The sequence below is a fragment of the Ranitomeya variabilis genome, chromosome 4, assembly GCF_051348905.1.
Source record: "Ranitomeya variabilis isolate aRanVar5 chromosome 4, aRanVar5.hap1, whole genome shotgun sequence".
NCBI lineage: Eukaryota > Metazoa > Chordata > Amphibia > Anura > Dendrobatidae > Ranitomeya > Ranitomeya variabilis.
In genome coordinates, this window is record NC_135235.1 from 608,148,640 (window position 1) to 608,174,843 (window position 26,204).

The 26,204-nt window shown below is 42.4% G+C and overlaps 1 protein-coding gene across 8 annotated transcripts in view; it reads left to right on the top strand.

The window, feature by feature from the left end:
* The window catches only part of BAIAP2 (BAR/IMD domain containing adaptor protein 2), a 145,242-nt gene extending 120,761 nt beyond the window's left edge, over window positions 1-24,481 (top strand). The window contains exons 8-16 of one of the 8 annotated variants that reach the window (XM_077253342.1): window positions 1,964-2,203; window positions 2,287-2,485; window positions 2,689-2,890; window positions 3,817-3,885; window positions 4,674-4,836; window positions 5,239-5,337; window positions 7,348-7,385; window positions 19,699-19,738; window positions 22,025-24,481. In XM_077253342.1, the coding sequence (XP_077109457.1) occupies window positions 1,964-2,203; window positions 2,287-2,485; window positions 2,689-2,890; window positions 3,817-3,885; window positions 4,674-4,836; window positions 5,239-5,337; window positions 7,348-7,385; window positions 19,699-19,726 (1,038 nt within the window). In that variant the 3' untranslated portion in view covers window positions 19,727-19,738; window positions 22,025-24,481. Of the gene's footprint in view, window positions 1-1,963; window positions 2,204-2,286; window positions 2,486-2,688; window positions 2,891-3,816; window positions 3,886-4,673; window positions 4,837-5,238; window positions 5,338-7,347; window positions 7,386-10,809; window positions 11,932-19,698; window positions 19,739-22,024 lie in introns of those variants that run through there. The other 7 variants (XM_077253343.1, XM_077253340.1, XM_077253341.1 and 4 more) reach the window with 7 other exon arrangements.
* The last annotated feature ends 1,723 nt before the right edge of the window (window positions 24,482-26,204 follow it).

Consider the following 26,204-nt stretch of genomic DNA (forward strand, 5'->3'; position numbering starts at 1 on the left):
TAATATATAATTGGCTCCACACCCATCCATTATATAAATGTATATGGTATATATGATATGGATATATCATGCTTTATGAAAAACTGCACCACAACTGTCCATGTGTTGTCAAGCATGACAGGTGAATTGGAGCCAATATTAATATTGGCCCCTTGGCGTCTCGGAGATGTTAATATTGGCCCTCATGAGGCCAGGAAATGTTAATATTTGGGCCTCTAGACACTAATATTACCTATAATTATACTGGGTGACATACAACAAGTGTGCAGCATCTGTAGTCACCTATCACCATTTAATTTCCCCAGAATCGTCCCACACCAGAGAGGTTGCACTGTTTATATATTTATTTATTTTACTCCTTTATACAGCGCCATTAATTCCACAGAGCATTACAAACATTATTGGCACTGTCCCCATTGGGGCTCACAATATAGTTTCCCTATCAGCATGTCTTTGGAATGTGGGAGGAAACCGGAGAACCCAGAGGAAACCCACGCAAACATGGGGAGAACATAGACTGATTGCAGACGTTGTCCTTGGTGGGATTTGAACCCAGGGCTGCAAGACTGCAGTGCTAACCACTGAGCCACTGTGCTGCCCATATATCTGTTGTATGGTATTATTCGTGTGGGATTATGGAGTGGTATTTTGTTTTCTGTCCACTACGCTGCTGGCACAGTCTGATAGGGGTACGGCTATGAATGGCTATGCCCGTTTGCTTTGTGTACACTGTAGTTGCATACGTGCTTCTCTTGGTCTGTTATCTTGGCTCATTCAGAGCATGTGCAAGTGATTTCTAGAGTTCGCAGCCCACCTATTCCTCAGGAAAGGAGGAGGAGGGGGAATGAGAGCAACTGAAAATGTAAGCCTTGTTCCCAACTCCCACACACACATTTTGTGCTGCCCACATACTTCTTACTCAGCGAGATGTAGTGCCACTTGGCTGGAAAGAGGGAGGGGAAGAGAAAAGCCCCTCATTGCTGCCAGCGTAAGGCTGCTCGATTGCACATCGCTGCTGCCATCTCGTGGGGGGATGCGCACATTGCCTTTTACTATGTCTTCGTTGGTGGTCCACGCCTAAACCAGCAGTGGACAAGCAAGATCTTGGGACTTCGTAGCGTCTTTTTTTTGCCAGCTTTATTTGCACACACTCAAAGGCCTATAAAGACACCTGCAGTTCACATTGGAGCTTCCTAATTACAGGTGCAGTAGTCTCGCAGAATAATGGTGAACATTTCAGAACAGAAGACAACTCTACCTGGGTCCAGAAAAGCCAACACAAGACCTCCCGGGAAGCGGCATATCTGAAAAATGTCTCGTGTGTGTGACAGCGAGATGCTTGGTCATGACACTGCTCATGTGTCCAATCGAATATTCAGGGGACAATAATGGGGGTGGTGGAGAGGCACAACGTGTAAAAATTGGTGTCACTATCAGAACCATTTTTCCCTAGCCTCCCTTCCTACTGTAGCCATACCAGGCTGCCCAAAGGGCCATAATGCAAAACCTGTGACGGTGCCCCAACCTCCCACCACAAATATGTAATATTGGTTACTTTCTATAGTACAGGTGCTTTTGGGTCCCCTCCAGGGCACGGGCGTTGCTTCAATTGCTCCACCCCCTATAGTTACATTACTGTGGCTACCAGAACTAAAGTCGGGGGCGTTGGCTACGTCTTGGCTCACTGATTTCCTCTATCCGGTCTTGCACATCTCTGACAGACAATTAGCCGCAGATATCGTTTTGTTACTATTTGTTACCTTATTGTTAATCTTAACTGTCCAGCCAATGAACACATAAGCAGTATTACCTGAGTGACTTGCTAAGAGCTAGTATGGCTGTCTTTGGATGACAGACGACTACTTCCTGTCCCAGAAAGGACCAGAGCACCACAGTCACTGCACATATTAATTTGTCATGTAATATATATCATTGACGGCTGACCCTTCTCTTCTCCTCTCAGGGTAAGGATCTGCTCGCCCAGAAGATTCCTTCTTGGCAACAATCCAGTGGAGATCCCAACAAGATCCCAGACAGAGCCCTACAGATCATGCAGCAAATGGCTACTGGTCCCAATGGTACAATTTTATCAGGAACACTATCCGGACCTATGACTAGCTCAAAATCCAGCCTTTCTATATCGGACCCTATTCCAGGTGCCAAGCCACTGCCAGTGCCCCCAGAGCTAGCCCCTTTTGTAGGGGTAAGTTGACTGTTTAGTACGCAGTCTATGACTTTGTTGGGGTTGGTACGAGGTCGGCATCTTAACTCTGGTCTGTGTTACAGAGAATGTCCGCTCAGGAGGGCACACCTATAATGAATGGGGTCACAGGACCACCTCCCAGCAGTTATGAACATTGGGGAGAGATGAAACCAATCCAGTCCAAAATTTCACCATCTCAGCCACACAAGCAGATCAGCGACTCCTACTCAAATACCCTCCCAGCCCGCAAGAGCGTCCCACCCAAAAACAGCTACACCGTGGGTAAGCAGACAGGGTTTTTTGATATTGGATTGTTAAAGTGGACACGCAACTTGTACCAGCCAAATTTCTCAGCCAATCTGGTGATACTGCGCTGTGTAGTGCGATTTGCCATCACACAAGTCATGTATGTAAGTGCAGACATTATGGCATTTATTCTACTGTAATTACTAGTCATTAGTCATTCTTATTATTCTCTCGAGCAGCTGAGAACAAAACTTTGCCCCGATCCAGTTCTATGGCTGCCGGCTTAGAAAGAAACGGCAGGACACGAGTACAGGCCATCTTCTCGCATGCCGCCGGAGATAACGGCACTTTACTGAGCTTCAGCAATGGCGACTACATCACCCTACTGGTGCCCGAAGCAAGAGACGGCTGGCACTACGGAGAGAGCGAGAAGACGAAATTGTAAGGAGCCTTGCGTTGTGGATTGTTTGGTTCTGGAGAAGCATCAGTATTATGTTACATCTGCTGTGACTGGAGAGATGGCGGTGCATGCACGTGAATGAGGTGGTGGGGTGTGCATGGCTCACTATATTGACCACTGTGGGTGCTCCAAAAACAGCCGAGCAAGGGTGACCTGTTGTTTTTGGAATTCCCATAGAAGTGTATTGACTGCTTGTTAAACCACATCAGTTGTCCCACTAACCGGTCAGAAGAGGGTTGATGTCTGATTTTGGGCTCATCTTTAGAATGCACCTTTTTCCAAAATACACATTTTTGGCATGTCTTATGGATATGTCATACTTTACCAGGAGGCTCACTTGTGCTTCAGGACGTAATTCTGCCAGCTCTTGCTGCCACCACCAGTCATTATGCTGTAGGATGTTTGCACCACCGCATCCTAGAACTACTCTGAAGAAGGAATTTGCCGTTTTTTGTTTAGTTTTTTTTTTTTTTTTTCCCTCCTGCCGATCCGCCCTCCTCAGAATGTGACAGCATGTAGGTTGCACAGAGCGGTAATTGACTGGAGGGAACCACCCCCCACCTGGAACAAAACCGGAACTTTGCATTTCATGTATGTGGGTGGCAAGGTAAAGCTGTCGAGACGTCAACCTCATCCACTCCATCTGGGAGATATTTACAAGCTCGGATTTTAAAGGGAAATTCCACCTGAACTTCAGTTGTGTGCGGATTCAGTTATGACGTGTTTGTGTAGGGATGTTACATTTTTTGCAGATGCTGCTGAGCCCATACATGGGGGAGGAGCTGTTTGTGATGGGAAAGGAATGTTACTACCTATACTTATAATGTAGCGCCTCCTAGGAGTTACTCAAAAAGGAACCTATAACTGGATGTACGGAACTTAAATTTATGGCTTTTTTGGCTTTCAGGAGAGGATGGTTCCCTTTCTCCTACACGAGAGTGTTAGACCGTGGAGATGGCGGAGGACGTTCACAGAAGTAAGTTTCTAGCCATTATAAGGCTGGTTCCCCTAATTATACCACTCCTATAGCTTGATATAGACTTGGGATGAAAGTCACAGAATACAGCGAGCACTCTGGAATTTAAAAAAATAAAAAAATAAATGGATTGGGCATGTTAAAATCAGACATATCTAATATTTCTTCGTCATCTGCCATTAGGAAAGAGTTGGTACACCAAAATAGATGGGTTCAGCCAACATTCTAGTAATGTCTGTGGCCACCTTAAGGATCATGACACGATCATAGTGCCTTACCTTTGTGGGAGTAAGGGGGACAAAGTGGTTATATGCCTATCTCTGTATATTACTAAAAAGGTATAACCCTTATACAACTGTAATAAGAACTTACTGTGGGGCTGACCTAGAAGTCGTGCATCCTCTCCACTTGTAGCAATCAGCATGAGTCAAATGGGCCCTAAGGGACAAGCTGAGCCAGGGCTATCCAAAATAGACTGAGGATTAGGGTTTCTAGCCTAAAAGAGAGGGGGTCTCCGGATCCTGGGTCCCCATAACTCTGGTAGTTCTAGTGTCTGGTTCCCTCTTCCTGACTCTTGGGCCAGTCCCCGTCTGTTTTCCTGCTATTAATGTAGCTTCATTTAGAGAGTGGAGTCCTACATACGGTAGATGCCAAAAAGCATGAGACCTAGCAGGGCTTGCCCACTTCTTCCTAACTGCCTCCTTGGTATGTTACGCCCTTACTACCTGGTGAGCTCACGATCTGGTAATGGCAAGGACTTTATAAAACAGTTTTATCTTGTTCTTCAGTTTACAGACTGGGAAGAGCAGCAGCACTGGTAATCTGCTGGACAAAGACGACCTCTCCATACCTCCTCCAGACTACAACATGGCCTCCCGCGGCTTTCCCCCACAGGCTGTGAGCTCTTTCAAGCCCCGGCCATACAGTGTGGCTGCACCAGTCTTTTCACAGGTGGGATGACCATTTATTCTCACTTTATTAGGATCTTCAATGTATGAAGACAAAATCTTTTTAGAACAGAAATGTCATATTGGAGCAAACCCACTTAAGTCTCTGCCTAGTCAGTTAAACATTTTTGCTGCTTGCACTCACCGCTAGAGGGAGCTCTCTGCAGACTGATTTATCAATATGCTAAATGTGAAGGGTGTATACAGTTGGCTCCCTCTGGTGGTAACTGAAGGCATAAAGATTTTTTTAATTTAATGGGGCTATTCAGGATTTCTTTTTAAATCTGGTAACAGCTGGAAATGTGTGTAATTAGCATAAGTATTATCTACCATAGCATGCTTGAAGATAAAATTGTGTATCCTTACATGGGTCTTCTCTATAGCCATGTGTGTTCCTTATTTATAGGCTTACTCTGTGCCTTATGGGTACAGAATAAACAAGAGTGCCAGCTTTCTGTACCCACAGTCATCCGGACTGTACAAACCTTGTAAGAGGTCTTCAGCCGTAAGTTGGTCACCAGTGGGGCACTTCCATTGCAGCTGTTGACATCCACCGTTTGATGTTGCAGCTTCTTTGTACCCTGACTGCTTACTTTATAGTATGTAGGGGTTTATTAAACCCTACGTGACACAGAAGCACCATGAGCAATGCAGTCTGGATGCTAAGATAACTCAAACGGTCCTGATTCGATGCAATGGAAGGTGCTTCACCATCACTTCCACCAGAAATCTACCTCTATGGGGAAATTTCCCATTGAGCCACTGATTCTCATGCCTGCCGAATGGAATTGTATGTGGCGTAGAGTGGGCAACTCTTCCTCGATTGCCCATTGGATATTGGTAAAATTTTGATCAATAGATGCCACTGAGTGATGTGTATGGGAGATGTTGCTTACTTTCCCCTACATAGAAAGGAACAAAGATTTCCTAGTTTGTGTTGGAGAGAAAATATCAGCAGCTAGTGTAATTCTTTAAATTTGCATGAAGGAGGGGAAATGAGGGAGATGCAGCTGCAGTTTCATACTTTTATTTATTTTATTTTTTTTCTGAAACTGCAATAGGTAGGAGGAGCCGGAGATGGATAGCTGATTGGCACAGAGCTCACAGCACTACTGTGACATCACAACAGGGAGAACCCACTTACTCAGCGTGCATGGGGGAGACAGTATAAACTGGTTTATATGTGGTGTGGGTGCAGTTATACAGTAGGCAAATCTTGTATCCCCGCAGATGGCCTATGAACTGTCTGTAGCTTAGTTTGCAATTTGTTATAGAGACAGTTTCCCAATCAGGGAATCAGAAGAGGAGTGGTCAGTATAACGTAATTTGAAGGGGCTATACATTAGCTCTAAAGAGCATTAGGAGAAATATCAAAATTGGGTACAATTAATAAGGACACGCAAAGCCCAATCCATACAACAGATGTCCATCTTCTTAAAAAAATAAATAAATAAAATAAAAATGTGCATTACAATATGGTCCTTGCCTCCTTCATTAGTAGGAAGTTTCCTATGAGTAGCCAATCTGCTCACTTAGTCACTTCCTCTTCCTGTGATGAGAGGGAGTGATTAAATTTGCCCCACCTTCTTGGCTAATCTTTTCTATAGTGATAGAAGTTTGTATGCCTAGTACAGGAACACCAATGTGATATCCCCTTCAGGTCTTCATAAAGGTATGAGGGCCTTTACACACCCTAGTTGTTATATCCATGCAAATATCGTTATTTTCTGCTGTGCTCATCATGACAAATCTGCAGGTAACTACTTGTCTGTACAAAGTGTGTGTTAGAGATCCGATCACTGGGTCTAAAGTGTCCAGTTTTTACTCTTATTCCAGTTGCTCCCCTGAGTATTTTGTTTTCTCTCTTTTAAAATCCATCATTTGGTGCCAGAGAGCCAAAACTTATTTTATGTGGTCGTTACTCTGGGGGCGTGGCACACAGTACTGTTTCAGGGCTGCCTGAAGACACGCCCCAGAGGATCCTGTGAGCCATGCTCATTTACTAAATACCATAGTAATTATCACTGAATAAAGGGTCTTGTATCTCTGGAACAGTATGGCAGATTAAAACCCCCCAGAATACTCAGCGTAGCAGCGGGAATATAATAATCAGTTTTTTACATGATGGCAGGTCCTCTTTACAGTACCTTCGCTGGTATTATCCGGGCTCGGCAGCCTCAGGTATGATTTCTGGTGGGAGTTCTCACAACCATTTTACCTCTCGAATGCCCTCGCTGCTTTTTATCAGCTGCGGTGACGACAGTAGGAGCGCTCATGCCATAGCCCCCTCCCTCGGCTGTATGATCCTGCCCTGCCCCCGCTCACAGCAAAATAAAGCCAAGCGATTTCCATTTCATCACAGATTTACCACCCATCGTTACTACTACTAAATCGGCTTGCTGCTAGTATGCTAATTATCAGTAATTAACCCCGCCTCCTGCCTAATTAGTGAGCTCATTAAAGTAGAATGAACTTTGCATTAATTTTTCTTGCATTTTTTTTTTACCATCGGCAGGGTTTAGATGACTACGGGGCAGCAAGGGCCACAAACAGGTAATGGCGTCCCCCGCTGTGTTGGTTGCATGTGTTCTTAGTGTCCATGATGGTGAGTGTTTATATATTACAGTGTATGTGCGTCACCTGCAGTATCCCTTATTGTCACAGGTGGGAGGTGAAGATACTAATTTGCCAACAATTTGTAAAGTCGTCCTCCACAACAAAAGCACAATTTTTTTAGGGGGGAGGGGGCTAAACCAGTAAATTGAGCATTAACACGAACTATTGTGATTTTAAATGTGAAGTCTGCTTTTTATGGTTACCTTTTGATTTTGTTGCTTTGTAAGTTACTGGTATTTTCTAGTTTGTTCATGTAATGCAGTTAAAAAAAATAAAATGGAAACTGTCAGCAAGCAGATTATCTACTAGTGTTTGATCTCACAATAGTTTTATTTTCATTCTAATTTTGGCTGGTCAAGCATGCGAGAGCTGCATTGGATATTCCAGGATGAGTGGGTTAAAGGTTTTACTGGCTCATTCACGGCCCAGATTGAGTGTGGGTCACTTGACCCAAACTAAACAGCCTCATAAACCGGTATATTTTTTGCTTATGAGTCAGGAGATCTGTGGCCAGCACGTACAGAGATTGTGAAAGTCTGATGTGTCAAACTAACCTAAACAGACACAGCACAAAATGCAACAAACTAGCCGCCTTTGTTGGTGCTTTCCACTTTTTGTGAATTAGTCATTAGGAAAGGGCTCACATTGATTCTGGCCACAAAACTACAATTCTCAGACAAGTCGCATTACCAAAAATGACTCTTAAGCTGCCATTTGGCTAGGTAAAAAGTTGGCTGCAACTTACATTAAAAGCTATGGGGTAAAGCTAGTACCAAAAAAATATAGTTTTTGATCACCGGTCACAACTAGCGCCTGTCAAGTGATTTCGATGCAATAACGCAGTGCGACACCATGATCTTCGCGTTGCCATATATCTCTTGCCTAAAGTTGGCAGATTTAACATTTGTCTAATAATCGTTAATCATGGGTCGGGAATGCCATTGGGCTTACGAATTTCTTAAACGGCTATGTTTTTGATAAGGGTGTAAATACCATAGAGATACCACCTTTGGTTGTGGTTGATCACTCTGAGATGATGGCTTCATCCCAAACCTCTGAACCCGATTCTCAAAAAAAAAAAAAAAGCCAAGCAGAGGAAATAAGGTGTAGGTCCTGGGGTCGCTCACAGGCTAAGCTTTAAGGCCAGTTCCCTCTCTCCCCCCTCCAAAAAAGAGGGGGCAGTTTTGTGGTGTACAGTTTAGCAAACCCCAACAGAGTGAGGAGGGTGGGTCGCCATGAAACTCTGAAACTTCATGGGACATTTTGGTAACACTGGAGTATATAAATTCTGTGTACGGGAGGCTTTTGTTCTGTTTCGTATTTCACAGACAGTGGCATAACAAGCTCATGGGCCCCTATGCATAAGCTCCTGTAAGGCCCCCAATTATTGCAATTCTTTAATAGAAATGGTCTTTTCATATGGGCCAAAGGGACTTTTTTGGGCCCCCTAGGCTCTAGGGCCTAGATACGATTGCAACCCCTGCACCTATTATAGTTACACCCCTGTTCACACACCATTTAGAGGGTGCCTATTATCCCTGCTAGGATCCTGACCGCTGTTCCCCTTTAAGTGTGACCATGTATCAGGTCGTATTTTTTTACTTTGAGCTGACGCAAATTTTTAAGATTTTGGTACACGGCTGATATTGTATTGACTAAACAGTCTGGCATCTTTCCGGAATACAAATGCTTTCCAAGACATTTCTCAAAGATGTATTTTTCAAACAAGTTTGGAATTTTGGAGTCAACCTAATAACACCATGTGACTGATGGTAGGGAGTAATGAAATGGAGGGGTACCAACTTGGGCACCAATGTAAAATCTGTATCCGGTCGCCCACCTACCATGTGCCACAGGAGTGCGGCTCATAGTAAAGTAGTGCAGTTTGGTTAGGGTTAATGCTTGAGGGACAATCCCGTTAATGTTAGCAAGTAGAGTTGATAAATATAAGGTCGCTTGGAGTCCCACTGCTGAGACCCCATTGATCACAAGAACAGAGGCCCAGAGTCTCTTGTGGGAAAGGTGGGGTAGTGAGCATGTGCGACCACCACTTCTATGGACCATGAATGGAATGGAGCAGCGGTCGCACACCCTCACTACTGCTCCACTCTCATTCGAGACCCCTTTTCTCATGGTTGTGGAGATCTCACTGGCCGGACACCCTCCTGATTTATATGTATGGACAGATGATCCATGTATGAAAAGCCCCTGTGATGCCAAACATTATTTTAACCTGGAAATTCAAGACTGGCATTAGTTTAAGTAGAAATAAATATTATCCCTGAAGGTATCTATATCCTGTTTGTATTTTGGGTTAAAATAACTTGAATTTCCTTTAAAAATGTTTTCATCATTTGACTTTACTGGGTTTTTGCTTCCCTTGATATTGGCTTGAGAATGTGTTATCTGACAGTCTGTTAGTGATTGTCCTTAGCTGGCATTTATAACTTTCTATTTATTTGATTTTTGACCACATCAGACTTGAACTCAACTTTGATGTAGACTGGTCGTAAATCTGCATAGATTAGTTCAGAATGTTAAATTCTCTGTTTGCACACTGCTGACTGCAGAATGAGTTGAGATATTAAAAAATATTGTATCCCTTTTGTTTTTTATTTCCCATTTACAAAAAATAGTTTTAGCCCAAGTTAGAGGGAATCTGTCAGTAAGATCATTCCACCAAAACCGCTTATTTGAGTCCATTAAATTAAATGATACCTTGGTATGTTTTTCTTAATATGTAAATGAAGGGGCATTGCCAGTGTGAGACATGTATTGACTGACAGTCTTCTCTCCGGATCTACAGGTCTCACATTGGTAATGTCCCCTTCATTTACATAGTAATAAAAGTGTGGATTTCTCTGGAATAAGCATTGCAGATATCGAGGTATCCTTTCAGTCCACTTTCTTTGCTCTAGATGCCCATATAGACTGCTTGGGAGGGTTGATCCTACTGACAGATTCCCTTTTTAGATTAAAAAAAAAAAAGGTATCTTTTTAACCCCCCTAATGATGACTTAACCCAACGTCTTAGTTACATCGGCCAAAGCTAAGATGTGGGGAGCTGTCTGATGCGCTCTGCAGGTTGAAGAACTGCTTCCGATGTTCCTGTGCTGCCCGTGACATGGAGGGAACACTGTGGTCACCAGTGGGAACATTTTTATTTTTTTCCCTTTTGCCCTTTCTGGGTGGAGGCCTCAACCTGTCCAGGTGCCTGTATGCATGAATAAGCGATACTGCAGCTAGTAGTGGTCCATCCGTGTTGTGATGTTGTGCGGTCTCTCTGTGTGTGTGTGTATATATATATATATATATATAATGTGCATCTCGGCAGTATCCTTTCTGCTCTTTTGTTTCACAGCGGCAATGGGACTATGATATCTACTGTGTGAAGTGAGGCTTACACAGACATGGCATCCGCTGCTTTGAAGAACTTTCATCCTTTCTTTCCGCCTTTTTAGAATTTTTTTTTTTCTTTCCACCTTCACTGATTTTCCTGGATATTTTCTTTGATTACTTTTGTACTTTCTTGGAACTGTTTCTTTTCATTTTTTTTCTTTAAGGTTTTGAATTTCTTTCAGTCCACTGAGTTGCTGGAGGGATCTATGCTGTAATGTAAAGCAAGGGACTCTAGGTCATGCCAGCAGTGGGCTATCCTGGTGTGACTCATTGAAAATGTTTGGTTTTTTTTTTACTTTTTTCTTTGCTCAACTTTGTCACCTTTTCTGGAGGGTTTTTCAGAGCAGAAATTTGCCAAAGTGTACCTGTAATTACTGAACATACAGAGAAGTTCTATACCAGTGTAGAGTGTTTTATACCAGTTTTTATTGGGTGTATGGATAATTTTTTTTTCCTGACCTTGCCACAAGGTTTTATCTGCATGGAAGGGTTTTGGGTGGGATGTTTTCCTCTTTCTCTGCCCTTTTCCTAAAGATTGACTTGTATGCATGGAACTGTAAAGGGACTGTTAGTAGATCTATCACTTTTATATTTCTGGTTACATTTTGTCCCATATACTCACAGTAATCTGCAGTTGAACTTGTAGGTCTCCTACTCCAGTTGCTTCCAAAGCTGCATTCAGAATTCCTCAGGAGGCAGCTGAGAATCAGCTAGCCCAGATTTAAAAGATGTTTCGATTTTCTTTTTCCACAATGCATCACCACAGAGCATGCTCTTTACATAAGGGGGTTGCAGTGATCTGATGGTGCACAGCCTGAGAGCTAACAGGAAAGCAGCAGGATCTTGAATGTAACTCTGGATGTATTTGGAGAAGAGGACACAAGACTCCAGAATAATTAATGTATGTTGATTTTAAACTGCAAAAATGGTAACCCAAAGTGGAGATTAACTGCTAATCTTTGACCCAACCAGTATAAACTCAAGTATCCTGGTCGTAATTGTTTAGCCTTTCACCCTTCCACCATTTGTTTGCATTAAAGGAGATGTCTGGGCAAAAAGAAGCTTCCTCAGGGGCTGTATCTGTAAAAAAAAATAAAATAAAAATAAAATAATTGATGCTCACTTATGGTACCCAACTGGATGTGGCACAGGCCGGCGCACTTTGGTCTGTGCCAGCATAAGAGGTGGACACTAGCCACAGGACTGCTGCCATAGTCTGGTGACTTGAGCAGGACATCACTGGGTGTTTGTCTGCAGTGGTAGGTGACTCCAAACAGCTCATCATAAAGACAATCACAGGCTGCAGCAGTTCTGGTGGATGGTTGCTGGATCCAAGTGGGTGGCACTTGGTGAGCATTAAGTACATTTTATTTATTTTTACTGATCTAGGCCAATGGGGAACACTTTTCTGCACAAACAACCTCTTTAAAGGGGTTAAAAAAACATTGCTGCTTTCTCACAAAATATAGCACCACACTTGTCCGTGAGTTGGGTCTGATTTTTGCACATGCATAGGAATTTGTTACAATACCGCTTACAACCTGTAGACAAGGATGGCGCTGTTTGGGCCAGAAAGCAGGCATGTTTTTTTTTTTGTTTTGTTTTTTTTTTAAGTGGGCAACCCCTTATAATTGATGAATTGCCAATTATTTTCCGAATGCTGAACTTTGTGCCTGTCAATTTTGAGTGTGATGACATATCTGGGGTGGGTCATGGATTTTGCTGAAGGAATTTTATATTCTTGGCTCGGAGCTGTTGGAGATCTCTCCATGCCTTCACTCCATAGCTGAAGTGATGGAAAATGTCTCAAAAACTAATTTTGTACATTAAATTTAAATGTCCAAGGAACTGGAACTTAAAAGCCATATTCTACAAAAGTGGAAAATTCGATGAAATTTACCATTTTTGGTGAACCCATTATTGAACACCTTGAAAATGGTCAACAGGGAAGAGTGCAACCAACACTTTACGTTAGTCTCCCCCTGTTCACTGGGAATTTGAGTAAGTTCCACCCTTGAGGTCATTGAGGTTGGCACTATTGGAAATATCTTTTATTTTTTTTCCTCATGAGTCCATGGAGGCAGCAGAGATCAAGAACTGGAGGACTATGGCCTCCTGCTACCTTTCCTCTAAATCTGGTTTGCCATATCTGTTATGCATGTGTGGGCCTTAAGTGGTAACTCGAAAACCAAAACTGAGCCTCTGATGATTCTTAAAAGGTGAAGAGGCCTCAAGCTTGGACCGCCATGGTACCTCCAGTCCAAACCCATTGATGTCACTGACATTGTTGAGCTGTTTCTCTTACTCCACCTGGAAATTTATGAATGTAGAAAACTGGGTGTTACCATGTTATGATGATGGGTGATTGTCCTGGAGCATACGTAGAGAATTAAAGAGAGCAAGACATGTTAGATAATTCCCTTTGATGTTTGCCATATCTAACAGTGTATGTATGAGCATCTTGGAATCATTGTCACACTATGGTTTCCCTTTAATAGCAACCTGCTCTCCCGGTCTGGAGACCTTCGCTAACCCGTACATTTCTACTTCTAGAATGAAATTTATATATGGAAAGTTTTTCCTGTGACGTTTTTGCCCAGTCAGACATCTTTGTCCCTGCATAGCTGCCAAAATTGGCTCTATATTGGGGTCTTGTTACAAATTACAGCCGTGATAAATGGCCATACTGATCATACCCAAATCTACCAGGCAAGCGCCCAACGAGAAGGGGTCACGTGACACATCTTGGCATTGCTGAATGGCTATGAGGACTCTGAGGGGAGGGATACAACCATTCAGCTCTATTCTATAAGACTTCTGATTGGTTCTTAAGTGGGTGGCATTGACCCTTCCAGTAAACATGATATTGAGGCAAGCCCATCCTGATTGTTTCCCTTTTATATTTCTGACAGAGAAACTTTTTTTTGGTAACAGCGCCACAGCTGTCCACAGATTGTGTGGTATTACAGCCTGGTCCCATTTACTGAAGAGGGGCTGAGCTGAAAAATCTAAACACAACCCAAGCAAAGTACAAGTGTGGTGGTGGTTTTCTTCACCCGGACAAACCCCTTCCCTTTTATACATCCCATTAAATATCTGTCATTATGGCACCAAAACATTAAGAATATTTACTTATTATTTAATCTGACCAGTTTATGTTTATAAATCCAGTCATTAGAGGTCCTCTTTAATTTTATCTCCCCATATTTTGGGGCCTCCCTGATCTGCAGTGCCTAAATGAGAAAGATGCAAATTGGAAAGCAAAGCTGGCCGTGTAGTACAACCTGTTGGAGGCAGTGACCCTATAAGTGAGCCCTTTAACAAGCCTCCATCTGGTGCAAAACTACAACTCCCATCATGCCAATGGCAGCCACATTTTGGGAGCTAAAGAAGCCTTCACCTTCCTACTTGGCTTCTGTCAACTTTTCGCCAGTGCCAAAAAGCATCCAACTTTGCAGAGGTCAGTTATTCTTAATAAAGGCCTCTCTCTCGCTCTCTGGCAGTCTCTGCTCTCGCTGTCTCTTGTGAGCCATCAGTTCAGCAATGAACAGAATGTATAAAGATTGTACAATGAGCTGCACACAGAACATTGTGCCCTGTAATCATGTAACTGTACGAATAAAGTTTTATTTATTGCATTTTGGGAATCCTATTTTATTTTCTCACTGAGGCTTGCTTGCTGTCTGTCTCTGTATAGATTTCTATATTTTTTTTTTCATTATGGGGTGGGCGGGTGTCTTGCTGACAGACGCTAACTGTGATTTTGACCATTGAGCAGCTGTATTATAACTTCAGGCTAAAATAAACATTTTCTACAACCAGTCACTGCCTTAATTTTGTTTCCATTGTTGCATCAATTAATTCCATTTGCATATTAATGAACAATGATTCTTCTTCATCCATGATGCCATTCATAGACTTGTGTTTGGGGGGAGGTAGTAGTTGGGATATGTATATCTATCTATACACACAGCTATAGGCATAATGTCAGTTCTGCCTTTAGTTATAACATTACCTGACGAAATAAGAGATCTGCTGAGCCACCGTTACCCCTAGAGGGAGCCTACTGAACGCTGAGTTATGGTTCATTTAATTGGGGTCTTTTTTTCTAGTGAGCTCCCCCTAGTCCATGTTAAAAGTGCTGTTTTATCTGCCCAGTTCATGCTCTTTTACAAGCTGCTTTGATCTGCTGCTCTGGCAAGAATGCATACTAAAACACTATTTATCCATGTTGCCCTCCCGCAAGCTCAGATAGGGAGTGTTTCAGTACAAAGCAGCTTATAAAACATTATTACTAAGTCAGTAGCCAAAGAGGATGAGCTAGGCAGTTAAAACAGCTCTTTTAGCATGGCGTTTGATAGGGAAGGAAACAAAATGTTAATAGATTATATCACATAGATTCATTACTTTCTTATTTTTAAATTTAACTTTGTATGATAGACAAATTTGGGGCCCTTAATAATGTGTAAGGATTAAAGCACTCGTCTTCTGATTAAAGTTTTAAAGTTGGCAGAAATAAGAGGGAACTTTAATTATTTTACTGGCCGGGCCAGGAGTGTCTCATGGCAGCCCAAAATTCAGCTCTGCCAAATTGTGTGTTGATAGTGATGTATACATATATAAATATAACATAAAGATCTAAAATTGATCTTTAAATGGGCCACCATCTATAAGCTTCACATTGATATATGCAATAAATATATATACACTGCTCAAAAAAAATAAAGGGAACACTAAAATCCCACATCCCAGATATCACTGAATGAAATATTCCTGTTGTAAATCTTTAATTACATAGTGGAATGTGTTAACAATAAAACCTAAACATGATCAACGTAAATCACAACTAATATCCCACGGAGGTCTGGAGTTGGAATGATGCTCAAAATCAAAGTGGAAAATGAAGTTACAGGCTGATCCAACTTCAGTGGAAATGCCTCAAGACAAGGAAATGATGCTCAGTAGTGTGTGTGGCTGCCACTTGCCTGTATGACCTCCCTACATCGCCTGGGCATGCTCCTGATGAGGCGGTGGATGGTCTCCTGAGGGATCTCCTCCCAGACCTGGACTATAGCATCTGCCAACTCCTGGACAGTCTGTGGTGCAACGTGATGCTTGTGGATAGTGTGAGACATGATGTCCCAGATGTGTTCAATCGGATTCAGGTCTGGGGAATGGGCGGGCCAGTCCATAGCTTCAATGCCTTCATCTTGCAGGAACTGCTGACACACTAAAGCCACATGAGGTCTGGCATTGTCCTGCATTAGGAGGAACCCAGGGCCAACCGCACCAGCATATGGTCTCACAAGGGATAACAGGATCTCATCTCGGTACCTAATGGCAGTCAGGCTACCTCTGGTGAGCACATGGAGGGCTGTGCGGCCTTCCAAAGAAATGCCACCCCACACCATTACTGACCCACTGCCAAACCGGTCATGCTGAAGAATGTAGGCAGCAAATCGCTCTCCACGGTGTCTCCAGATTGTCACGTGCTCAGTGTGAACCCGCTTTAATCTGTGAAGAGCACAGGGTGCCAGTGGCGAATTTGCCAATCCTGGTGCTCTGTGGCAAATGGCAAGCGTCCTGCACGGTGTTGGGCTGTGAGCCCAACCCCCATCTGTGGACGTCGGGCACATAGAAACCGACTCCATGAGTATGGTCTAACAGTTTGTGCAGACACATGCACATTTGTGGCCTGCTGGAGGTCATTTTGCAGGGATCTGGCAGTTCTCCTCCTGTTCCTCCTTGCACAAAGGCTGAGGTAGCAGTCCTGCTGCTGGGTTGTTGCCCTCCTACGGCCCCCTCCACATCTTCTGGTGTACTGGCCTGTCTCTTGGTAGCTCCTCTGGACACTACACTGACAGACACAGCAAACCCTTTTGCCACAGCTCGCATTGATGTGCCATCCTGGATGAGCTGCACTATCTGAGCCACTTGTGTGGGTTGCAGAGTCTGTCTCGTGCTACCACGAGTGTGAAAGCACAACAAACATTCAAAAGTGACCAGAACATCAGCCAGAAAGCATTGGTACTGAGATGTGGTCTGTGGTCCCCACCTGAGTGTGTTTTGATAATTGACAATCAATTTCACATGCTGTTGTGCAAATGGAACAGACAACAGATAGGAAGCAACATTGTTTGCCAATAATTTCTAAGTGGACAGTTTGATTTCACAGAAGCTTGATTTACTTGGAGTTATATTCTGTTGTTCAAGTGTTCCCTTTATTTTTTTTGAGCAGTGTATGTGTATGTATGTATGTATGTGTGTGTGTGTGTACACACATTGAACATCATAATAAATTTGTATACAGTGAGCTCCCTCTAGTGGTGACTGCAGGAAGTCAGAATATTATCATACAGGCAATGTGGACCTATTCAATTAACAGCCCCGTTTTTCTGAAACTAAGCTCCAAAGCCACCAGATACAGTTGTGGCCAAAAGTATTGACACCCCTACAATTCTGTCAGATAATACTCAGTTTCTTCCTGAAAATGATTGCAATCACACATTCTTTGGTATTATTATCTTCATTTAATTTGTCTTAAATGAAAAAAACACAAAAGAGAATGAAGCAAAAAGCAAAACATTGATCATTTCACACAACTCCAAAAATGGGCCAGACAAAATTATTGGCACCCTCAGCCTAATACTTGGTTGCACAACCTTTAGCCAAAATAACTGCGACCAACCGCTTCCGGTAACCATCAATGAGTTTCTTACAATGCTCTGCTGGAATTTTAGACCATTCTTCTTTGGCAAACTGCTCCAGGTCCCTGATATTTGAAGGGTGCCTTCTCCAAACTGCCATTTTTTTAGATCTCTCAACAGGTGTTCTATGGGATTCAGGTCTAGACTCATTGCTGGCCACCTTAGAAGTCTCCAGTGCTTTCTCTCAAACCATTTTCTAGTGCTTTTTGAAGTGCTTTTTGGGTCATTGTCCTGCTGGAAGACCCATGACCTCTGAGGGAGACCCAGCTTTCTCACACTGGGCCCTACATTATGCTGCAAAATTTGTTGGTAGTCTTCAGACTTCATAAAGCCATGCACACGGTCAAGCAGTCCAGTGCCAGAGGCAGCAAAGCAACCCCAAAACATCAGGGAACCTCCGCCATGTTTGACTGTAGGGACCGTGTTCTTTTCTTTGAATGCCTCTTTTTTTTCTCCTGTAAACTCTATGTTGATGTCTTTGCCCAAAAAACTCTACTTTCGTCTCATCTGACCAGAGAACTTTGCCAAAACTTACCTGAAAAAGCCTACAACGTTTTGGAAGAAACTCCAGCCTGGCTTTTTTATGTCTCGGGGTAAGAAGTGGGGTCTTCTGGGTCTCCTACCTTACAGTCGCTTTTTTTCATTCAGACGCTGACGGATAGTACAGGTTGACACTGTTGTACCCTCGGACTGCAGGGTAGCTTGAACTTGTTTGGATGTTAGTCGAGGTTCTTTATCCAACATCCGCACAATCTTGCGTTGAAATCTCTTGCCAATTTTTCTTTTCCGTCCACATCTAGGGAGGTTAGCCACAGTGCCATGGGCTTTAAACTTCTTGATGACACTGCGCACGGTAGACACAGGAACATTCAGGTCTTTGAAGATGGACTTGTAGCCTTGAGATTGCTCATGCTTCCTCACAATTTGGTTTATCAAGTCCTCAGACAGTTCTTTGGTCTTCTTTCTTTTCTCCATGCTCAATGTGGTACACACAAGCACAGGACAGAGGTTGAGTCAACTTTAATCAATGTCAACTGGGTGCAAGTGTGATTTAGTTATTGCCAACACTGGTTAGGTGCCACAGGTAAGTTACAGGTGCTGTTAATTACACAAATTAGAGAAGCATCACATGATTTTTCAAACGGTGCCAATACTTTTGTCCACCCCCTTTTTTATGTTTGGTGTGGAATTATATCCAATTTGGCTTTAGGACAATTCTTTTTGTGTTTTTTCATTTAAGACAAATTAAATGAAGATGATAATAACAAATTTGTGTTTGCAATAATTTTCAGGAAGAAACTGAGTATTATCTGACAGAATTGCAGGGGTGTCAATACTTTTGGCCACAACTGTAGATGGGAGTTTCATAATAAAATTCCTATAGTCACCTCTAGGGGGAAGCATAATTTACCCAGTTAATACATTGATCTTTCTGATAAATCAGCCTGCAGAAAATGTGCCCTAGTGGTAGCTGCAGGGAGATGGAATTTTATCATTTTTATCAATTTACGGTATTTGGGCCTCTTTTTTAAAATAAATAAATAAATGGAGCTCCAAATCTTAAACATATAAATTTTGGAGCATAGTATAAATTTATTATGGGGGTATTACGTAATGATTTCTAGTATTAGAAATTGAATATGCCAGCACTATTGATATTTATAGGGATCAGTTGCGATACCAGGCACAACCAGAAGACAAAAGTGGCACTGTTTCTGGAGGAATTTTTTTTTTTTTTTTTTTTTTTTTTTTTTTTACCCTCTCGTTCTTGGTACAATGTTTTTTAATGATTAAACACATGTTCTTATAGCTACAGAACTGTTAACTCCACCAGCCCTGCTCCACTAGTAAATATGCACGTAACATTGAAGCTGAATGTACGTGACAACAATGGGGAGCTGCGGTGTCTGTCTATAAATGGAGCCTGTCTCTCCACATATGTACATTGTGTTCTCGCTCCAGCCTCGGGCTTATTCCTCCCGCCCCAAACAATAAACAGTGCTTGCCATAGAGAACAATGCGCTTACACATCCGGCCGAGATGCTCACCGGAGCAGATGCTGCCCTATGGGGAGACCTGTTCCCATCACTGCGGCCAGTCAGCGCCGTCTGTCACTTACAGACGTTTTTTGTTCTGTGTTGCAGCTTGGAAGCAGAAGTTGCACGGTTTTGAGAGGTCTCTGCAGTAAGTTTATTTTATATTTACCCCACCTCCCCTTCATGATCATTTGGTTTCTTAGCTCTACTGTGACTGCTGGGACACGTCAAATCCTCACCTGACTAAACATCTGAAAAACATCTATACAATAGTACTCTTTGAAATAGGAAATTTCTGCAAAATTAGACTGTTTGTCTGACCCGCACTACCACGTACAACCTTTAGGCAAAGGTGGTGCTGTTCTTGAAAGACAGCAGCAATGCTTTTCTAATCTGGAACAGCCTTCTTAATTCTAAGAAGCAGCAGAGGAATGAGACGCTACCAGACTTCAGATGACATCCACAACATCCATTTTGGACAGTCGGGCCTTTGCTTGGCTGAATTCACTCTTCCAACCGTGCTTGTGTTTTCAATGGGAAGAGGAGAGAAATCTGTCATCCAAAGTAGTGTGAGGTCTCCCAAATGGCATGTTGGCCACTCCTGAAAAAGTAGAGATGAAATTATAATGTGAGAATCCTCTGTATTTAGTATTGCAGGATTTGCCTGACTTGGGGTTGAACTGCAGTACCATACATGAGCTTCTACTCAAGAGCGGCACTGTTTATTCAGGAAGGCCGCCATGTTTTTATACTTATCCTCCTTCAACATTGAACTAATTTTTGAGACACTCCTCTTCTTCCCCCCTCCCCCCCGATTAGTGCACTAAACGTATATATCCATACTCTATTGAAAAATTTAAAAAAATCACTCTGTACAATCCTAGTTATTGGTCACGACCAACATGGTAGAATCAGATCAACTGTAATACTGCCCCTTTTAACAATAGAAAAATATATATTTATTTATATTTGATTGTTTTTTTCCTTTTCTTTTTTTTTTAATCAAACTGGAGATATTTTTATTTTATTTACAATTTTGTTGTAAATGTAACCTATTTTATGTGGGTTGTTCCTAGCAGTCAAAGTAGAGCATTTCCTCCTCCACCAAACTAACATTCTTCTCTTGGTAATCCTTTCTTCCCTTGGCGCTATCTGGGCATCACTATCCAACCTCTCGCTCTCCAGTTCCTGTACAGGACCAGGTGCTGATCATTACCAGTTCTCTGGTTGTATAGGCCACTGTGGGGGGAATCCAGAGAATCTTCACTTTTTACAAGGGGACAACCTGTCTTTGTGTTGGGTGACCATTAGTGTGTCAATGTATGGGCCTAGATACAACAGGGGTTTGTCAATTAGTGGCCAGTTATTTTTGGAGAGCCTCTTCTTGTCATATCGCATTTCCAAGGTTGTACTAACCCGCTCCATGGTCTTTATAATTTGGTGTACATGTGCTTGAACTGTTAACCCAAACCTATGGATCTCATTTCTAGGGGTTTGTGCCCTCTCAAAAAATCCCCAAAGTATTAATTAAATACACAAGTTCTCTTGAGTGTTACAAAAAACAAACACAACCAATCCATAGATAGAGGAGCTTCAGGAGGGCTGGCTAACCCTGGCAGGGGCTGTACTGGTGGCTATATTGTCGCCCAGTCTTATCAGGAACCAGGAGAACTCAAGGACTTCTAGTGTTTTTTTTTTTTTTTTTGGGGGGGGGGGGTATTTGCCCTTTAGTAAAACTTTTATACATTTCATGTTCTAACTAATTAAAGGAACAAAATATCTTCAAAAATTCCCAATGGGTGTTTGTTCCACTACTGCGACCTTTAACCGTTGCCCACAACAATGTGGTGATGGCTCTTGTAAAGCATCATGCCACCTTCTCTCAGCTCTGTATTGGCTTTTTCATCATCTGTGGGCAATCCAAACATGTAGTGTATAGTAAACTTTGTTTACGTTGTTCGTGGTTTCTGTTTTGTGTGTCGGTGATATTTGCTTGTTTCTACGGTGTTGTACAATATGGCAGTGGTACTCATTCTGGTGTCTCTCTAACCATGCATCATGTGTTAAGGAATGTGGTGTCTTCTTTCTCCTAATACCTACCCGTCATTAATCCTCTGTGTCCACACCTAGCTTCTGTTATGTAGTAGATCTATAGCAAAAATGGTGAAATTGGTTTGGCGGGGCTTTGTAGTCCATGTCAAGTTACCTGAAGTTCATGGTGGGCCATTCTTCAGCCCTCTTTGTGGTGGCATTGGCTTTATAGTCCTAACCCTTTTAATATGGAGGCAGCCATTTTGGGGGGCTAAAGTAGACTAGAAATTTTTTCCTACCTACCGTAATTAAAAACTAAAACTTTAGATTCACCATACGTTACCAGTAGTACCAACATCTTGTAGAACATGTTCTTGTACTCATGCAACTTTTCTCCCAACAGAAATCCATTTCTTGAAGTCCGATTGAAACCCACCGTAACAAACGACCGGTCTGCACCTCTTGTAAATTGACCTACAAGGGGCTTGTCTATCCGTGATGCATCGGGTCTCCTCTCCCGTGGTGGTGGTGGAACAAAGATTGATGGGCACTAGAGCCTTGAAGACTTTCAGTTGGGTGGATGTGTTTCTGCGTCTGCTTTACTAGATCCTGGATCGATGCGACTAGTATATAGAAGGTGCATCTAGCATTCGTGGGAGATACATGAAGCCTGATGTTTTATGGTCACGCCATGATCTCATCACCTCCAGCTACTTATATTACAGTGATCACTATTTATTAATATATCTTTTTACTGATCATCTCGCCATAGATCATCAAGAGTGTCTTCAGTAATCGCGTGTGAATGGTGGACACATTGACTGGAAGCGCTGCCTCCTCTGTGTAATCTGGTCTATGGGACTTTGACATCAGTCTTGTAATGTCGCTACTTCAGTAAATGAGGCCCCAACTTGGCCACCTCCAGTCAATTTTCACTTAAAATCCTATGTAAAGAACCATTAAGACTATACTGTTACAGGGTCACATATATATGTAGCTTTTCATATCCTGCAGTGAAAACTCTACGGGACATATTCGCTTAGAGAACGCTTCAGCTCAGTGTTAAGTCTCCCTAATACTTGAAGGGGCCGGTCCCCGAAGCTTTAAAGGGATGGTTTGCTTAGATTCCATTTTTTATTTTATAACTATATAGCTCTAGAGATGAGAATAATTAAAACTGTATTTATTTGTGGGGCAATGTAATTTTCTGTACAGTCACCTTCAGCCATAAAATCGTGACAATGGAAACCTCTTGTACTACTGTTTGAAGACTTGTCATTTGCCACAAATATAAACTTTTTTTACCCATTGTAAATGCTGCTGTTCTCCTGAATTTAGGGTTGTTTTTCTTTTGTTCCTGTGCCTCTCCATTCCTGGGATATGGTCCTTTCTACCCTGCATAGAATTCTAGATGTCTTATCCAAATGGGTGTGATGGTCTAGAAGACATCCACAGAGAAGAAATGAAGATCACGCCCACTTGGCTAATATAACTACAACACGTGGAGGGGGGCCATATCCCAGCAATGGAGTGACGCTAAAAAACAAAAACAAAACACAGACACCAGATTCAACACAGCATTTACACCAGGTAAAAAAATGCATATTTATGACAAATGACAAGTCCTCTTTAACTTAAAACGGAACTCTTAAGATATGCCTTAAAGGGAGGTCCAGAAGAAGAAGAAAAATGCCTGCTTTTTACCAAAACTGGTATTGCTGACCATTATTATTTTACTTCAATGCAGCTGAGCTGCAATGCCAGACACAAACTGTAACACGTGTGGCGCTGTTTCTGGAAGAAATCAGTAGTATTTAATTAAAGGGGTTGTTCAGGATGAGGTTTAAATTGGACCTCTTATCGAAAGTTTCTGCTCTTTTTGTCCCCATGATTGCACTTTTTGTCCTTGTGGTCTTTTCTATCAAAAGTGAAGCTTGAGAAGAAGAAATAACTTGTTACTATGAAACTCATGATAACTCTGCTACGAGAGTTCAGAGCCAAGAATTATTGTCATGGGGACACAGACCACAATAATTAAAAAAGTGGAAAAAAAAATTGTAAAATCTGCTGTAATCTTGATTTTCCTGCCAGCTGTGTTGAAGTTGTACGTTTGCTCACATTGCCACTTAAATGTGATGTAGTCTGGGGTGTTTTGTTTTTGTCTGCATACGTCATCTAAATGTGTTCTGTTTTTACTTTTTAGTATGTTTGTCAGCTCCAACACACTTGCCTAACACACAGCACCAAATCTTCTGCATGAACTTGTTATAAATCTAACATGACGCCACTAGGGGGAGCTCACTACATACAGTTGCACATTGAACACAATAACACTGTATGGAATATACTCCCTCTAGTGGTGGCAGTAGGTAGTTCAGCTTGTTATCCATATCTGTGCAGGGAATTTGGCGCTCTGTATCAGGAAAACAAAGCTCTTACCGCTATAAAGATATATGAAGAAATAAATCTATATAGCGTTGTGTAGACAGTGCACAACTCCTTGTCCCATGACTGCACACAGTGGAGGCTGCGTATTGAATGCCGATATGAGTCACTAGGTTGTAGCAAACAAACATTTTGTAACAAAATGGCTTCCCTCACTGTAGTTGATCTGGTGCTGACCTAGATGACTATATTGTGTACATACTGAATAGACATTGTGTATATAGTACCGCCATATGATATCTTCCTATATATATACAGATGCTGGACTGGAGCCGCTGGCGCAGACTTTTCTCACAACTCGTAGCGGCTGCTAGTGTTGCCATGTATTTTGTCTGTTGTAAATTTTGACTGTATAATTGATTTTTTCTTGTACAGCACAACGAATGTGAGAAGTCTAATAAACACTTTTAATCACAAATATGGCTGTTTGTTGTTTTTTTTTGTTTGTTTGTTTTTTTTGTTTTTCCCATTCCCTCTTGATGACCAGAAATATGGCTGCTCCTGTATAGACAGCTTTGGTATAAATTTCTGAACAGTAAATGTGCCGGGCTATCAAGCAGGGTTGTAGGCTCATGGGTGTTTAAGTTTAGAATGGTCGCCCACTACCATGATACATTTCTTAATAATGGCTGCTACCACACAGCGCATATATAAAGAATAAGATTGTGGTGTATAACATTTCCCTCCCACATTCATTTTTAAGGAGTGATGTTGGCTTGATGGGAGAAGCCATGTTGAGGTATCTCCTACCCTGCGTGTATACTATTCCCTTAAGGCTAGTTTCACACTAGCGTTAACTGCAATACGTCGCAAATGTGTCGTTTTGCCGAAAATACGCATCCAGCAAAAGTTCTTGCTGGATACGTTTTTTCGTCATAGACTAACATTAGCGACGCATTAGCGACGCATTGCAAAACGTCGCGTCCGTTTTGCGACGCTTGGGCGTGTGTTAGCGGACCGTCGGGAGAAAAAAACGTTACATGTAACGTTTTTTGCTCCCGACGGTCCGCTTTTTCCGACCGCGCATGCGCGGCCGGAACTCCGCCCCCACCTCCCCGCACTTCCCCGCACCTCACAATGGGGCAGCGGATGCGTGGGAAAAATGCATCCGCTGCCCCCGTTATGCGGCGGAGACCACGCTAGCGTCGGGAACCTCGGCCCGACGCACAGCGACGGGTTGTTCCCGACGCTAGTGTGAAAGTGGCCTAAGGGCCCTTTCGCTACACTACTGCTTCCAAGTACTTCATGTGTGGTAATACAGGAGCTGTGTGAATACGCCGATGGGGAAGATGGCTGATAAGTTTTAAAGGAGGCCAACGTGATTTTCATTCAGCTGTCCCAGAAATCCATATTGATATTTCAAGCCTTTCTGGGGTAAAACCTGTTGACAACACCAAGCCCCAAATAAAATGGCCGCCTCAAAGAAATCAACAGGGACCTAATTTATTTAAATGGACCGGAGTCTTTTTAAAAAAAAATAAAAAAAAAAATGTAACCCAAGTCCAATTTAAATAAATATACATAATATCAGTCAGACAATCTATTACAATCTTTGCACCATTTTATGAAAGAAACACTAAACTTTTACCTCACAAAATGACGGTCTGTGTGAGACACAAGGACACTCTCATATTACACCAGTGCTGGCAGATACCATCAAGCAATAGATGACCCATCAGGAACATATAAATAACATTCTCTTTAGTTTATTGAACATTTCATTGCACTTGTATCCTATACCTCAAATTCATGATATGGGGCAAATAAAACAATGGGGGAGAGGGAGGGTAAACATGGCTCAATTTCCCCTAATGCCACATGTGTGCAGTTCTTTGGCAGCAATAACATATACGATACAGTAGGTTTATGCCGTTCGCAAACGGCTCTCTGACAGTTTGTCACCCAGTTGTTTTTTTTTAGTCTTGACGTGACAACCTTTATGAAAGCTGTAAAGGCGACCATATCGACTACCGCCCAATTTTAGTAGAACTGGATAGCTGTTTGTTTGTTTTTTTTCTTTAAATAATTTTCTGGAAAGCTAGGTGGTAGCCATTATGGATATTAAGAGAGTCTTGATCCAGTTTTCCCAAAGGCAGTTATAAAGGTCGGGGTATGTTGGCTGATAAGCAAAAAGAGTG